Consider the following 17,977-nt stretch of genomic DNA (forward strand, 5'->3'; position numbering starts at 1 on the left):
TAGAGGGTCAGTGTTAGTCCATATGTTAACATTAAATAAAACTTAATGTCATTTCATTTCCATCTTAATATATATTTTAGTTATTTCAAACAAAATTGCACCTCTGAATTCTGAAATTTGGAATATATCAACACCACAGAAAAGACCTTTCATACTTTGTGAGTGGGAAAAAAAGGATAACTATAAAAGTCAATGAATCAACTATAATTGTTGCTTAGCTTTTACTTACAGTTAGCAATCTGTTATTTTCAAACTACTACCAGACTGATTTCATAGAATAATTTTCCTAGTAGGAAGGAAAAAGCTTCAATTTTAGAAAAGGGGAGTTATTTTTTGAATAACATGAAGGTTGATTAATTATCTGACAGTTCTTATTTGGAAGTGAGACTTATTTTCATCTTATAATATTGCCCTTTATTCTCTGATGAATGAAAATGAAAACTACTAGTTAGTAAGAGATGTTTGATAAAGATTCTTTTACTGTGAACAACAGAATAGATGACTGGAATTTTTCAACTTTATGTGTGTAAATTTAAAATAAAATATAGTTTGGCTTGTATCCTTTCAAATGCCATGTATATATAGTATTTGAGGCTCTGAAGGTAATGGCCATTAACAAAACAAAGTCCTTATCCTTCTGGAGCTTTCATTCTGGTAAGGAGATGAATAATTACCAAGTAAATAGATAATTATATCATGTAGTATATGATGAGTAGCATGAAGAAAAAGAAAGTGGAGTAAGGGAATAGAGAATGACAGGGAATCTGTTGCTGGTTGTGGTGGTCAAGAAAGCCCTCTCAGATATGGTGACATTTTAATAGAGATTTGAATGAAGTGATAACGCCTAGCTATACAAATATCTAGGGGGAAAGTGCCTTACAGGAGAGAGATCCAGTGCAAAGTGAATGTTGGTGTGACTGAGAATCATAAGGAGACATTCGTGACCAGAACACAAAAAGCTAAAGGCACAGTCATAGTAGATAGGGTCTGCAGAGGTAAATGAGAAGCATATCATACTAGCTCTTGTAGGTCATCGAAACTTAGTGTTGTATTTTAAGTATAACCGGAAGGCTTTAGAGGAGACAGCAGGGCATTGACTTAATCTAATTACCTTTTTAAAAGGATTACTTGGTTTGTTGCCTAAAGGATAGACTGTAGAGAAGTTTGAGTAAAAGCCAGGGGACTGTCACAAAGAGACTGCAATAATCTAGGTAAGAGTTGGAACATGTACACAAACACACACTACATACTACTGGATGCCATATGTATGTTTACCTATGCATATCTACCATAGAAGGCTCAGTCGTGTCCGACTCTTTGCAGCCCCATGGACTGTAGCCTACCAGGCTCCTCTGTCCATGGGATTTTCCAGGCAGTAGTACTGGAGTGGATTGCCATTTCCTTCTCCAGGGGATCTTCCCCACCCAGGGATCGAACCCAGGTCTCCCACATTGTAGACAGACACTTAACCGCCTGAGCCAGCAGGGAAGTCCTGGTGTATATATGCATATACTTGTATATAATTCCTTTGGGTTAAAAAAATATGTTTTGTCCAGAAATTTCTTTTTTACATTCAGCAATATAATAAGGACATCTTTTATAGTGAGTACATACAGATTTACCTGTTGCTTTTAATAGATGATATTCTGTGGTGTGATGTGCGTGCTCACTCATGTCCGACTTTTTGTGACCCCATGGACTATAGTCTACCAGGCTTCTCTGTCCATGAAATTTTCCAAGCAAGAATACTGGAGTGGGTTGCCATTTCCTTCTCCAGTGTGATGTATGTAACTTTATTTGATCTCTTACTGAAAGAAGTTTGTTTCCATGTTGTTCTTTTGAATAACAAACAATATTGTGTGTGTGTATTGTTGCTCACAGTCATGGATATATGTCTGTAGGCTAAATTCCTAGAAGCGTGATTGGTCAAAAGATATGTGCACATTAAATCTTAATGATTATTACCAAAGTGAGTTCCGAAAAGGCTGTGACAGTTTTACATACCCACTCACGTTGGATAGACACCTTTACGTATTGATACAAGTCAAACAGTTTTCTTTGTATTTGAATTATGAATGATAAATATCAAAGCTTATAAATTCTTATTTCTGATTATAAAGGATATTAATTTCTCTTTGAGAAAATAATGTTTAAAAAAAGTAGTTTGAAACTTCATCTTCTGTACTTAAATGACTGAAGTTAAAGGGTAAAATTTAGTTTCTGACTTGTTTACATGACAGTTTAAGCATATGACTTAATGTTTCCCTTTACTCTTCTTCTCCCCCATGCTCCATGCCCTGTGACTTCTGATATGTCTTCATCTTTTAGTGTAATATTGTCCATGAATGTCCTTTTCCATTAGTATTGACAAGGAGATAAATAAAATTATAGAACTAGTCAGTCTGCCAGTGTGAACACTCTACTAAAATGAACCCAGATATACCCGTTCAGTATCTGTTATTGCCAGTTTATTTTCCTTGGGCCCACATTCCTTACTCCCAGCCCAGTTAACTATTATACAGATGTATGCTGTTGTGATTAAAAGATCACAGCCTGAAATAGTATGGATAGATTAGCTCAAGTTCTTTAGCAACACTGAAAAACCAGTTTAAAAGTTTATGCCCTGCTGAAAGCTGAATTAATTAAAATGTTACCTCCTCATAGGAAACAAAACACGTAACAGTGCCACAGTTCAGTAGACCCTTGCAGTCATACTATTCATGGGACCTAGATGGCCTGAGAGTAAGACTGTTATAAAGTTATTCTAACTTAGAGTAATAAACCACTGTAAATACAGTCCAAGACGTACAGGAGTTTATTTCATGCCATAAAATCTTGTTTTGATGATCCTTTAGCTTATTTTGTATTAAAGAAAGCTGTGCCTTTAGGACAGTAGGGAAATATAGCTACAGGGTCGACTTCTATTCTAATTGATGTACATTCCTTTCCAGCATAATGAACGCTTGCTTTTAAGATTGGTTTGATTTTACCATTGTAGAAACAACCTGTACAAAGCTTTCAGAGGCTCTGGCATGTTTTGCAAAGATACAACAGCAGTTATTTTCCCTAATGCTTTTCACAATTAACTCATAAATTCAGAAGTCAGTTTTTGGTCTAGGCTTAAAAATTTATAAGATTAATTTAGTGTTTCTTTAGTGTAAATAGTTTTTATTCAATTATGGGTAATTAATCAAACTGCTGAGAAACATTTTCATCATTATCTTTAAGCGTTAGGTTAATATTGTATTACTAAATATAGTGTAAGGGAGATATTTATGGTGATGTTGAAGAACTCTAGATTAAGTTCTTTATATAGTTTAGTCAGAAAGTTTCTAAATTTACAATTATATATCATAATGCTTACCACTTAATATTTATATATTGCTTCATTTGTTTATAATTACTTCAACATGTTTATGTATCATAAATTTTCTCTCCCAAAATGTTTTATTATTATTATATACTTTCCCAAACCAATGATAAGTAGTATGAAATCTATAAAGAGATGTAAAGATTTGCTACATTTAATTTTACAAATTTTTTTCATTAAAGAGATCTTTAATTCTTAATTTAGTGCTTCAGTTTTATATTTTTTAATGTAGGGAAGACACTGTCCCTTAGACTGATTTTATGACATGAGTAAGGAAAATTAGAAATTATGTAGCAAGGATAAAAATCTGAAACATAGCTAAGCACGGTTTAACTAAGTTTTATGTAGTTAGCAAAAAGGATTCTTCTTAAGATGCTGGTTGAGGGGGTTTATTGCTTACCCAGAAGATTTGACCTGTGAATGACTTATTCTTCTCCAAGGCACTTGAGAGAAAAGACAACGATAGCAGTTACATCTAGAGGCTATTATGGATTGGAGGATGAGAAGGGAACTGCATGTACTTCAACAAGGCGTCGGTCAACACCACGAAGTTTGGCAGGCTTGACAAGTGGAGTTTTTGAATCTGTAATGGTTCAAGTTTTGAGACAGGAAGAACAGCTGAGAGCAAAAGAAGAAAAAAGGTAAATGTTAAAAAAAAAAAAAAAAAAACACAAAAAAACAGTTAAGTTTCATGTTGTTTAAATTTTTAAGAACTACATTTCAGAGAGTAGCTGTGTAACTTTTGTGTGCCCATATCAAATTTCTGGGCCCATTTTAGTAGTGTTTCCAAAATGCATTCTCACCTAAATATGAGTTAATACTGAAATATCAAACTTGAATTTGTTTCAAAGTACAGTTTTAAATGTTAAACCAAATTATTTAAAAACTATACAAAAATAATTTTTATGAAAGATTTCAGGTTGCTTTCTATACTTCTGGAAGTAGTCTCAATCGAATTATAAATTTTAAATGAGAAAAATTTTGAATAGATTTGTAGAACTTTAGAATAGAAGCACAGACCTTTAACATTTAAAATTAGGAGAACCTCTGGAGATAATGTAGTTCAAAATGACATACAAGTTCACTTATGCCAGTTCCTTCACTGGTATTAATTTCCTGAATAAGTATGCTTACTCTGGACTCATCAGGAAAGAATGTTGTGCTCAATTAGTATTAACTTTTAGGGTCAGGGAGTACAAAGATTGATGACCTATCTGTAAGGTTTTTTTAAATAGCAAGAGTAGGGCCCAGAGAGGTAAGTGATTACTCAGAAAAGACTGATAATTTTTATATTAAATCTTATCCCAAACTATATTAGCAATTGCTGATATAATAGAGAACTACTAATGCTAGTCAAAGTCAATTTATAATATATTGTAATAATAAATTAGCTTGCTTTGTAGGATTAAAATTCACCCTGAGGCTTTCAGTACTACCATACTTTTTAATAATAGTTGGTAGTTGAGAACCCACAGTGTTCTCAAAAAAAAAAAACAAAAACTAAACAAAACCCAGTTCTTTTCCTTGTATAGAGCCTCATAAAACTACTCCTGCTATCGAAAAGGAGTTTGTATGGAAGGGGCTAAAGATTAATCTGACAGTAGTATGCAGTAGGTTAGTGTAGAGAGAAATTGAAGAAAAGGAAGGCTTATAGGAAGAAGGCTGTAAGGAGTCTAGTGCTCCACTACTGATGACCAGAAATAGGAAGAAGGTCAGATTGTTCTGGAAACAATCAGTAGGACTTAGTACCTTCCTTGGTATAGGGGGAACATAGGAAGAGACAGAGGAGACTGGAGATAATTGTAATAGTAGCAATAAGAAGAAAATAAAAAAGAATAGTTAATGTTTACTGTGCAGGGCTATTTGCCAGGTTCAGACTGAAGCGACTTAGCAGCAGCAGCAGCACCTCTAAGTACCTCATATGTATTCAGTATTTGTCCTGAATCAGATAGACGAGTAACTTTCCCAAAGTCAGGCAGTTTTTGAATGGTAAATTTAAGATTTGAACCAGAGCATTATGGTTATAGTTTGTACTCCTGAGAAGTATGCTGTCCCTATGACCTAAAAATGATGGAACCATCAAAGAAAATAAAAGAGCTTGAGTCAATGGTGTGGAGACAGATCCCGTGAACTACAGTCTTCAATAAGTTGTTTGAAGTGATGAGGGAAACATTTAAGCAAGTAAGTAGGAATGGCTAGTAAGAATCTGGAAATATGAGAATCCTTTTCTTTTCTCCAGTTTTAAATATGTATGTGTGTGTGTCCTGTGCATAACATCAAATAAATATGGGTGAATTAAGACACGGGAAAAACCCTCCTTTAAATGTCTAGTAACTACGATAATTTAATATGAATTAAGCTTGCTCTTTGGGTAAAGCATTAACCTTTTCTTTTTTAACTAGGGATATTTTAAGCATGGAACAAAGAATAAAATCAAAGGCCTTGGTACCCACTACTCAGCAGTTTTTTTTTTTTTAATAGTTTTGTTTTAAGTTTTGTTATTTATTATTCATAAGTTGGAGAAGGCAATGGCAACCCACTCCAGTTCTCTTTCCTGGAAAATCCTATGGATGGAGGAGCCTGGTAGGCTGCAGTCTATGAGGTCGCTAAGAGTCGGACACAACTGAGCGACTTCACTTTCACTTTTCATTTTCATGATCGGAGAAGGAAATGGCAACCCACTCCAGTCTTCTTGCTTGGAGAATCCCAGGGACGGGGGAGCCTGGTGGGCTTCGGTCTCTGGGGTCGCACAGAGTCCGACACGACTGAAGCGACTTAGAATCAGCAGCAGCATTCATAAGTTACTTTTGCATCTTTGCTAAAAATCAGTTGAACATATATTTGTGAGTTTTTCTGGACTTTCTGTTCTTTACCATCTATAGGTCCATCCTTAAGTTATGTTGACTTAATGACTATGGCTTTATAATAAGCTTTGAAATTTGGTAGTGTGAATATTCCAACTTTGTGTTTTGTTTCTTTTCCCCTTAAAATTTTTAGGCTACCCTGGGATCTTTGCATATCTGTATAATTTTAGAATCATACTGGAAATCCTACCAAAAATAAAAACACCTGAGGGAATTTTGATTGAGATTGCATGGAAGTTTTGCTGATCTTTTTTTAATGTAGTGTCTAATCCAGGGAACTTTTTTATTTCAGAGTTTGTATTTTTTCAGCTCCAGAAGTTACATTTGTTTTTTTTAATATCTTCATTTCTTATTGTGTTCCTTTTAATGTCCTTTTCTGTTAGCTCCATCATCTTAGTCTTTGCTAAGCCAGTTGACCAGTTTTTCTCCTTGTTGTAAGTAACATTTTTCTGCTTCTTGACGTGTCCAGTAATTTTTTATTAGAAATTGTATGTTGTGAATGTTACCTTGTTGAGTATTTAGATTTGTATTTACCTTCTTAAAAGAGGACTGAGCTTTGTTCTTCCAGGCTGTTAAGTTCCTTGTGGATCAGTTTGATGATCCTTTCAACTCCAGGCTGTTAATTTCCTTGTGGATCAGTTTGATGATCCTTTCAACTCCAACTTTAAGCTCTTACAGGATGTGTCTAGAATAACCTTCATTCCAGTTCAGCCCTGCTACTAAGATCTAATGAGCTTTCCTGGTGGGTCAGCAGTAAAGAATCCTTCTATTAAGGAGACACTGGAAACAAAGGTTTGGTTCCTGGGTCTGAAAGATCCCATGGAGGAGGAAATGGCAATCCATTCCAATATTATTTCTGGAAAAATCCTATGGACAGAGGAGCCTGGCAGGCTACAATCCATAGGGTCGCAAAGAGTTGGACACGACTGAGTGACTAAGCACATGCTAAGATCTAACCTCTCTGGAGTCTCCACCAAATGCCCCCAAGTGATGACTGAGAACTCCGCATTTCCTCTGGTCTCCCTATTGTGTCTATGAACTTCTTGATCTTACAATTTTCTAGTCATTCTTGTCCTACTTTGTACCCTTGTATAGATTTCTGAAGCTCTTTTCTGCATAGCTTCCTTGTTTTTAGAATTATCTCACAACTTCTAGGTGCCTTACTCCCCTAATGCTGATTTTCATCTCAGCTCAACTCCATTGGACCATTTGGGTTTCTGCTGTCTCTGCTCATGGTCTGGAAATTAATTGCTTTTGGTTAGGAGGTCAGTCAATTGTAGGGATCACCTCATTTATTTCATTTCTTGGGGAATCACAGTCTTGTACTGTTTGATATTCAATGTCTGAAAACATTTGTTTCATGCATCTTACTCAATTTGTAATTGTTTACAGAGTGAGGGTAAGATTGGTTCAGTTACTGCATCATGACCAGGAAAAGGAGGTCATTTCTGGGCATTTTTTATGTATATATTAATAGATAATATATAGCATTGTTTTGTATGTCTTTAACCTTTATATAAATGGCAGTCTTCTGTTTTCAGTCAACATGTGTCTTGAGATTTAGCTGTGTTGAATTATTTCATTGTATTTTATTTCCAGTGCTAGTGTATAATATTACATTATTTGGCTGTATTACAGTTTATCTGTTTACCTGATAAGATACACATTTTGGATTAGTTCTAGAGTTGCATTATATAGAATGCTACAGTAAACAATTCATGTACTTGTCTTATTTAAGAATGAGGATATGGATAAATAGATCTGTGGGTGTGTATCCATTCTACTTTGTTTTTAATTTTATTTTTCTTCTTTATATTTTGACTCACTCAACCTATTTTCCCAACTCTCCCCTTTCTCCTCTGGCAACCACCAATCTGTTCTCTCTCTCTCTCTCTCTTTTTTTTTTTTTTTTTTTAGACTCTACATACAAGAGAGACCATACAGTTTTATCATTCACTGTCTGACTTTTTTTTTCACTTAGCATAATGTCCTCAGAATCCATCCATGCTGTCAGAAGTGGCAATATTTCCTTCTGTTTTGTAGCTATATAGTACTCTATCGTGTATGAATACCACAAATTCTTTATCCATTCACCCATTGATGGATACTTAGGTTGTTTTTATATCTTGGCTGTTGTGTATAATACTGCAGTAAATATGGGGATACATACTTTCAAGTTAGTGTTTTCATTTTCTTCAGATAAATCCTCAGAGGTGGAATTGCTGGATTATATTGTAGTTTTATTTTTAATTTTTGGGGGAACTTCCATACTGTTTTTCATAGTGGTTGCACCAGTTTATATTACCATCAACAGTGCTCAAAGGTTCCCTTGTATCCACATCCTAACCAATGATTTGTTATTTTTTTTGTGTTTTCGATAATGGTCATTCTGACAGGTATGAGGTGATATCTCATTGTGGTTTTCATTTGCATTTCCCTGATAATTAGTGATGTTGAGCATTTTCTCATGTACCTGTAGACCCTCTGTGTCTTTGGAAAAATGTACATTCAGATCTGTCCATTTTTTAATCAAATTGTTTTCTACTATTGGATTGTATAAAATTTTAAATATATTTTTGATTTTAGCCTCTTACCAGATACATGATTTGCAGATATTTTCTCCCATTAATAGCTTGCCTTTTCATTTTGTTGATGACTTCCTTTGCTGTAGAGAGCTTTTTAGTATGATGTAGTCACACTTAGTTATTTTTTTCTTTTCTTGCTTTTGCTTTTGTTGTCAGATCCAAAAATCTTTACCAAGACCTATGTCAAGGAGCTTACTGACTGTCTTTTTCTTCCAGGAGTTCTATAGTATAAGATCTTACATTCAAGTCTTTAATCCTTTTGAGTTCATTTTTGTGTACGTTGTAATATAGTGGTCAAATTTCATGCTTTTACATGTAGCTGTCCAGTTTCCCCAACACCATTTATTGAAGGGATTGTGATTTCCACACTGTATATTCTTGTCTCCTTTGTCATAAAATAGTTGATATATATACATGGGTTTATTTCTGGGCTGTCTGTTCTTTTCCATTGATCTGTGAGTCTGTCTTTATGCCAGTAACCAACTGTCTTGATTACTATAGCTTTGTAACATCGCTTGAAGTCAGGGAGCATGATGCGTTTGGTCTTTCACCTTCTAGGTACTTCATTCTTTTCCATTCAATTCTATATTCATTCTGCCTTTAATCTTATGGTCATGGGAAGTTCTTTAGTGCTTTAAAGAGTGTTGCTACGCTAATAACTACACTAATATGTTCTTAAAGTTGTTGTAAGGAAGTTATATTGATAAAGTAGTTACCATCATACTAGTTTTGTATAAAGCAGTTAATTATGACAATAAAGTGTCTTATTATATATATTTAAAGAGTAAATTTAATGTACCTATTTTCCTTCCCAAGAACACATGAATATTTAAACTTTTTAACTCTAGATACTCCCCCTCAGTCTTACGTGCCATCATTGTTCAATATTTTAGTTCTTTCTGGTTCTTAACTGCCCAACTGTTGCCACAGCTCTAGTTTTTAATCTAAGATTCTCTCCTTTCTCATACTTTCTTCATAAGTGATTTCATTCATTCTCATACCACCTGTATATAGAAGACTTATGGATAGATGTCTCTTGCCCAGACTTCTCTAAATTTGAAGCCTAATTGCATACTTAATATATTCTCTGGATGTAATATCTATCAGTGACGTTATCAGTGTATCTCATCTGTCAGGAAATAGGTGGCACATTCAAATGGGAAAATTCAAAGAGGGTTTATTTCCAAAGAAGTTGGAATATAGCTGAACATTAAGACATGAAGCTGAGATACATTCATTAGGTTACTCCTTTCTGCCCATGGATGCTGTCAATAAGCATCATAGAAGTCTCCCCACTCCACTGCTGTCATGTCTAAGTCAGAGTCTCCCAAAGAGCCCAAACAGCTGTGGCAGCTCTTCATCGGAGGACTGAGCTTTGAAACAACCAATGAGAGTCTGAGAAGCCATTTTGAGCAATGGAAAACGCTCACAGACTGTGTGGTAATGAGGGATCCAAACACCAAGCACTGCAGAGGCTTCAGGTTTGTCACATATGCCTGTGCAGGAGGTGGATGCAGCCTCACACTTTGTGTGAGGTCACACAAGGTGGTTGGGAGAATTGTGGAAGCAAAGAGGACCGTCTCAAGAGAAGATTCTCAAATACCCAATGCCCTCTTAATTGTAAAAAAAGTTTTTATTGATGACCTTAATGACACTGAAGAACATCACCTGAGATTATTTTGAACAGTATGGGAAATTTGAAGTGATTGAAATCATGACTGATTGAGGCAGTGGCAAAAAGAGAGGCTTTGCTTTTGTAACCTTTGATGACCATAACTCCATAGACAAGATTGTCATTCAGAAATATCACACTGTGAATGGCCACAACTGTGAAGTAAGAAAAGCTCTAACTAAGAGATAGCTAGTGCTTCATCCACCAAAGAGGTCGAAGTGGTCCTGGAAACTTCAGTGGTGGTTGTGGAGGTGGTTTTGATGGGAACGACAACTTTGGTCATGCAGGAAGCTTTAGTGGTTGAGGTGGCTTTGGTGGTGGATATCGTGGCTGTGAGAATGGCTATAGTGGATTTGGTAATGATGGAAGCAATTTTGGAGATGATGGAAGCTACAGTGATTTTGGCAATTGCAGCAATCAGTCTTCAAATTTTGGACCCACAAAAGGTGGAAACTTTGGAGGCAGAAGTTCTGTCCCCTATGGCAGTAGAGGCCAGTACTTCACCAAACCATGAAACCAAGGTCACTTTGGTGGTTCCAGTAGTAGCAGTAGCTATGGCAGTGATGGAATGTTTTAATTACTGGCAGAAAACAAAACTTAGCAGGAGAGGAGAGCCAGAGAAGTGACAGGGAAACTACAGCTTACAACAGATTTGTGAACTTAGCCAAGCAGAGTGGTAGCAGGGCCTAGCTGCTACAAAGAAGACATGTTTTAGACAATGCAACTTGAGGACTGTACTTGTGATTAATTGTGTAACAGCTAATTTTAATTTCTGTTCTGTGGAAAGTGTAAAGCATTTTGTTGTTGTTGTTGTTTTTTTGCACCCATGCTGTTGATTGCTAAATGTAATAGTCTGATCATGACTCTGAATAAATGTGTCTTAAAAAAAAAAAAAACACATAAGGCTGTTAGTAAACAAGGGGGATTAGTTACTGGTACCGTGAAAGTGAAGTCGCTCAGTCGTGTCCGACTCTTTGTGACCCCATGGACTGTAGCCTACCAGGCTCCTCCCTCCGTGGGATTCTCCAGGCAAGAGTACTGGAGTGGGTTGCCATTAGAAGTACAAAGAAGAGACTATTGAGATGATACCTTCCTTTGAAGGACACAACTCCCCCCACAAAACTTTTAAGTCCATTTATAAAAGTTTTATTCCACTTACGTGAACTTAATACACACGTTCTTAACAGTTATGCTTATATTGTTCATGAAATTTTAACAGGATATTAAACAGAGCTAGTCATCATCTCAAGTTATTTCCCTGTTATTATTTGTATAGCACATGTGTGTTAGGCAAATAGCAAAAACTTCACAAAGAGGAGGCCAAGGGAATAAATACTTTACCCTACTTTCCTATCTTGCCAGGACACTCTTGACTAAACCTAAGGAAAGGTAGCGGATGAGGTTGCCTACTGATACAGATAAAACTATACAGTAGAGAATAGTTCTGGAGGCAAACAAAAGACATTTGCCATAGATCTCTTCTTCAAAATGATTACATCAAAAATTAATTATGAAAGCCTAATGCTTACTCCTAGATCTTGATCTCACTGTCGTGCTCCCTATCTTTGTGAATGGCACCACCATCTGTTAGATTACTTAAGTTTGAAATCTGAGATTCATACAGGACATCTTCCTTTCCCTTATACACAAATCAAAATTCAATCCCAAATATTGATGTTTTATTTCCTAAATCTCTCTTTAATCTGCTTCCCTCTGTCTTCTCTGTTTCCATCCAGTTCCTTAATCTCTCACTTAGACAACTATAATCTTCTCTTAATTAGTGAAACTGTGTCCATGCTTACCCTCATTCTATTCTGTTTTTCACATTAAAGGTAGAATTTTGTTGCTGTTCAGTAGGTAAGTCGTATCCAACTCTTTGCGACCCCATAGACTGTAGCATGCCTGGCTTCCCTGTCCTTCACTGTTTCCAGAATTTGCTCAGATTCATGTCTAAAAAGTAGAATGAACTTTTCCCAATGCAGATTTGATCATGCCTCTTCCCTGTTCCCATTACTTTCTACCTCCTCAAAACAAAGCAGGTACACACAAGAACTTTAATGGCTTAATATAGTTTATAAGACCCTGCTTTCAACTTTTGGCCTCATCCTATCTCTCTAACCCCATTTTACACCCTTTATCCCACATTCTTGCTATGCTTGTCACGCTAGTCTCCCTTTTCTCTCTTCTGTGCCAAGAGATTGTTAACTTTATGTGCATCCAAATTTAGAGTTTACATTAAAAACATATGAAATGTATCAAGAATAGTTAGACCTTTTATTTTAACCTTTGTTTTCTAAATTTTCTAACATAAGCATGATTTTCTTTTATAGTTGAAAATGCAGTAAGTATTAAAATTTATAAAGTGCCACCTAACTTGTGGGATAAGCAGAGTTTTTTGTTTTTGTTATTTTTTTTTTACATCTTTTGGGCCTTTCCCAAGATTTTTTGGTGGGAAAAAAAGGAAGGAAATTATGATATGTCTTCAGAAGGAATATACGACATTTCATCAGCAACATGTAATGTGATACATAGGAGTGCTAAACAAAGCCTCCCTCCCTATGTACAATTATTCTGCCGGCTATCATGATTTTATCAATCTGTCGATCTAATTATCCTGTTGAGAGTTAGTCAGAGACTAGCTGAGAATATGGCTACTGAAAAATTTGGTCTGAAAGGGACTTTGAAAACATCATAAAGAAAGGTCAGATTGGAAGACAAGGAAGGTTGCAGAGGTTACTGTAGTTGTGCTTAAAAACCTGGGCGTACCTTTCTCTTTTTCATTGTTTTTTGATTAAAACTTCTGGTATAAGAAGTGGGAAAATGTTCTCCTGTTCATTAGCTTTAAACAACTTTTTATTCAATATATTGGAAATTCAAGTTGGCAGCAAACTGAATAATTCTAGTCCATATTATGGTAATATGGCAATACTTCAGTTAACTAAAGTATCTAATAGACAGGTATCTAATAATTTTTAGGTGATCATCTGGGCAGACACAGACCTAAAAGTAAACTATTTTTAAAAATCTTTAAGTCCAACAGTTAGGTCTCTGATTTGTGATCTGTTTCAGTTAAAGGAAGGGAGTCTTTACTCTGTATTTTATTTTTATAAAGTAGGTAGTTTCCCTTGCTTGTACATTATAGGCCATAAAAACCATGGTTTCTTAGATCAGATTACAAAAATCTTGATATTCCTATACTATTATCTTTATTTACCTAGATGCATTGGAACCAATACAAAGGAGATGGCAGATGATACGTATTTAACAGAGAGAAATAAACATTGAGTAAGGGTTGGATATGGACAGGAAAGGCTGGCGTGCTGCAGTCCATGGGGCCGCGAAGTCGGACATGACTGAGCAACTGAACTGAACTGAGGGGTTGGTAGTCTGGCCTTCTCCAGGTAAATGCTAATAGGGTAGCAGCCAGTCTTGGAGCTGATTAGTGTAGAGAGGCACTGTTGATTTAGAAGACAGGAGCACTATAAGTCAAAGAAGAAAATGGAATGAAAGGGCTGATTAATGTGTAGTTGCTGGAATAGTCTTTAAGCTACTCGTGACACTGCATTTTGTTAATAATGATGACGTTGAATCATTAAGAAAAGATTAAACTATAGTTTGTGTTCCTTGTTTATTAAGCCGGAATGTATGTAATACATTTTAGATAACTGTTTTTTAAAAAATTGTTAAAATTGAAAGCTAGCTTTCCTCAAGTAAATTTCAGTTAATCCGAAATATGATAGTATTAGGTAGCAGTTTTAATCAAATAGCCATGTTAAAAATATTGTACCACTGCACCATTCTTTTCTTTGCAAAACGATTTGGATTACCAGAAGTAGTGTGCATGTAAGTTGTATAAACTTATTGGTATTTTATTGATCTGGAAAGTGCTGAAGTTAAAAGAAAAAATGTTTTCTGCATTTTTGTGATTTAGAAATTACGATTTACATTTGATTTATTTTCAAATTCTTAATAACCTAAAGTAACAATGACTTAATGAAGTAGACATTTGTCATTTGTGACAACCCCACAGTTTTGAACAGTTGCCCTACATTTTGGTAATTTCCCATGTTATAAGCCCTAACTTAACAAAGCAGTTCAGCACAGTTCAGTTGCTCGGTTGTGTCCAACTCTGCGACCCTTATGGACTGTAGCACACCAGGCTTCCCTGTCCAATACCAACTCCCAGAGCTTGCTCAAACTCATGTCCATCGAGTTGGTGATGTCATCCAGCCATCTCATCCTCTGTCATCCCCTTCTCCTTCCTTCCTTCCTGACTTCGCAAAGCAGTTGCCAGGAAATCTGTATTCTCATACCCACTCACAACTAAGCTAAGAAGTTCCATGACCAGTCATACTCTTCTCACCTGAAATTGCTTGGAACCAACATGAGGTGGCAGTCTTAGGCAAGGAAGTTTATCTTTTGATAGAGGTGGTGGTGGGAGCTTCTAGTTGTTCTAGGTTGCTAGGATCAGAAATACCAAATAATAGTGGCAGTCTAATTTTTCCTGGAGAAGTTGTCAAAGTGTAGTTGCAGTTCATATCTGTTAAGTTTGGTTTGTAACAACAAACCGTTAACAGAGCTTAATTCCTTTTCTACTCAGCTGGAAGAGATTCTTTTGTTTGTAGCTAAGTAAAAAGCTTGACTAAACAATATCAATAATTGCTTTTCCTAAAATATAATATTTTATATTGAAAATGTAAATGAATGTCTTGCTTTCCTTTTTCATTCAACCAGCTTAAACATTGTGTTATAATGGTTTTTCAGTTAATGGATTATTTTGCATTACAGTTCCTGTATATGTTTCTTACTAGATTGTAAAGTGTGTGGCCCATACTTTCACCTCTTTGTATTTTTATACATGATAGGCATTAGATAAAATTTATAAAACTACTAAAGTTAGGATACTTTAAAACATATAATAACTTTTTTGTAAAGCTATTTACTCATGAGTGATGTTCCTGCCAAGTTATATATGATCAAAATAACCTTAGGCACAGCTTCTGTTAGTATTTTACATAGTAACAGATTAATTTTCTCTAAGCCAGTAAGGAACAATCAAGAACTTGTCCAGGAAAAAAAAAATTGTTCATTTCGTAGTGTTTACCTTTATTTACAGTTTTATTGAGAAATGATTGATATATATCACTGTATAAGTTTAAGATATACAGCATGATGGTTTGATTTACATAAATGATTACCAAAGTAGGTTTAATTATATCGATCATCTCATGTGGATGTAATGAAAAGATGAAAATTCTCCTTGTGATGAGAACTATTAGGATCTACTCTCTTTAACTTTCCTTTTTCCTATTAGTGAATGTGGTTTTTATAAGTATCCTCAGGCAGTCTTATAGCATCACACAAATACTGAAGGCTTACTTTTTGAGCTAACATTTTAGAAACATGTAGCACTGTATTTGTTTTAGTATAACACCTCAGAACAATTTTTTAAATTAAGAATAACTTTGAAAGCTGTTTTTTTTTAATCTGTCCTGGTGAGCACACTGGTTTGCTTCCGCATTTTTTAATATAGTGTTTTTTAATTGTTTTACTTATATTTTAAGTGTTTTTTTTTTCATTGGCATATTATAGATATTGACTCTAGAGGTCTTTGGCAAGCTCCCATTCCATATGTACCACACTGCTGAGGACAGGATAGAGACTCTCAGTTCCAATTCTAAAGGATTATTCCACATTATGCTGGCCTGTACCAGACCAGACTTTCTCTTCCTCCTACCTCTTCAGTACTCATGGTTTGAATTTAGAATCCATCATTGTCTCCTAAAAGGTTTAGTTCGTAGGCAACATAAGCATGAGTAGCAGCCCTTGAATAACTTCAGGCAGTGTCCATATTTGGCTGCATCATAACACCACTATGTCATGGCCTTTCCAGGTACGTGATCCTGCAGAATGCATGAATAATTGTGTAAATTTTCTTCTTCCCAGAGTAAGCCAGTTGGTGCTAACTTTAACCTACCAATGGCAGACTATTTATATTGCTGATCTTACACTAATACACTATGTAAGCCTAAAGAAATTATCTCATCGTCCTTCTATGTCCTTAATGTCCCCATCTGTAAGTTGAATAGTATCTGAAATTGCCATATCTCTAGCCTTTATTGGCCAAAGGTTGCTAACACTGTTTTAGGCAAAAACAAGTCCATAAAAGTGTTTTGTCTGCTCCAACTCCCCGTTTCATTTTCTTCCCTGAGTACTAGTTATTACTCTTTCACCGATACAAAAACAGAGCATAACTGATTGTGACATGGTTGACCAAAATCAGTTTCAGTGCCAAGTATACTGAATGCACTTTTTGATGGCTGATATTCGAACAGATGCAATTTCCTCTACCGAACCGTTAAACTCTTGAGTTACATTTCATGAGATTAAATTGAAAACCTTTCCTTTAGTTAACAGAACATTGAATAAATGATTACTCTTCTCAGTATATATTAACTGTAGAGAAACTCAGTTTCATGTTAAGATACAAAATATACATAAATCTAACATGGTAAGATATACAGTATCTATAAGTCTTTTGGCTCTTTTATAGCTCCTGGCTAATATTCTTTAGCTTTTAAAAAGTTTATTTATGAAATTTTTTTTTATTTCATTGGCTGTATAGTTTAAAAGTCAAATAGTACTACTGAGGCTTTTAATGAAAGACAGCAACTCTTACTTCAGCTCATCTTCAAATTCATGACTCAGAGACATCTACCTTTAACTTTTTAGGTAATTTTTCTAGTGATTATTTCCATATTTCTTAATATATGCTTATGTTGCTCTTAAGAGTTCTTGATTTTTTAGCTTGGCATTATCTGTTGACATCCATCTGTGGAAGTGAAGATTTATTTCACTTATAAGTATTTCTGCTAATTTGCAAGTTACATGCTCTTTTTCTGTTAATATGGATCTTTTCTGCCTCATCTGTTTTATGTATTATTGATTAATAATTCAGCTCTATCTCATTTTTTACCCCAAACTAGACATTATTGTTACTGTTTTTTGTAATAATGTTTATTTACCTACATGGTTCACAGTTGATTTGTTCTTCAATCCTTCTTTCATCTTAGAACTTCTGTGCTCATCTTTTTCCTGAAGTATATACTATAGAAATATTTTCTCTGTATCTTTAAATTTAGATAGTTTCTGTTACTGTCTTCAAGTTCACTGATCTTTTCTTCTGCTATGTCTAATTTGCCGTTAGTCCCATTCAGTCCCATTTTCATCTCAGACATTGTAGTGTTCATCTCTAAAAGTTTGACCTGAATCTGTTTTATATTCTTATTACTCATTATTTTTAATTCCCTCTTTTACTTCTTTAACATGCCCGTTTTATATTTTGTTTCATTAACTGAAGTTTTTGAGATGAATTCTCGTGAAGGCTTTAGGACCCCAATTTTTCTATGTAGAGAAGATTTTGAAGTGTGTAGTTTCTTCAGTAAATACAGGTTTATTCAGATTTTCGTTCTTGTGTCAGTTTTGT

General features: G+C 35.1%; 1 protein-coding gene across 2 annotated transcripts in view; it reads left to right on the top strand.

The window, feature by feature from the left end:
* LOC120860216 (uncharacterized protein KIAA2026-like) overlaps positions 1 to 17,977 on the top strand; it is a 103,643-nt gene that overhangs the window by 28,998 nt on the left and 56,668 nt on the right. For both annotated transcript variants that reach the window (XM_040235999.1, XM_040236000.1), the window contains exon 2: positions 3,811 to 4,011. In XM_040235999.1, the coding sequence (XP_040091933.1) occupies positions 3,811 to 4,011 (201 nt within the window). The remainder of the gene's footprint in view (positions 1 to 3,810; positions 4,012 to 17,977) is intronic.

Source organism: Oryx dammah, unplaced genomic scaffold (assembly GCF_014754425.2).
Source record: "Oryx dammah isolate SB20612 unplaced genomic scaffold, SCBI_Odam_1.1 HiC_scaffold_11050, whole genome shotgun sequence".
Taxonomy (NCBI): Eukaryota; Metazoa; Chordata; class Mammalia; order Artiodactyla; family Bovidae; genus Oryx; species Oryx dammah.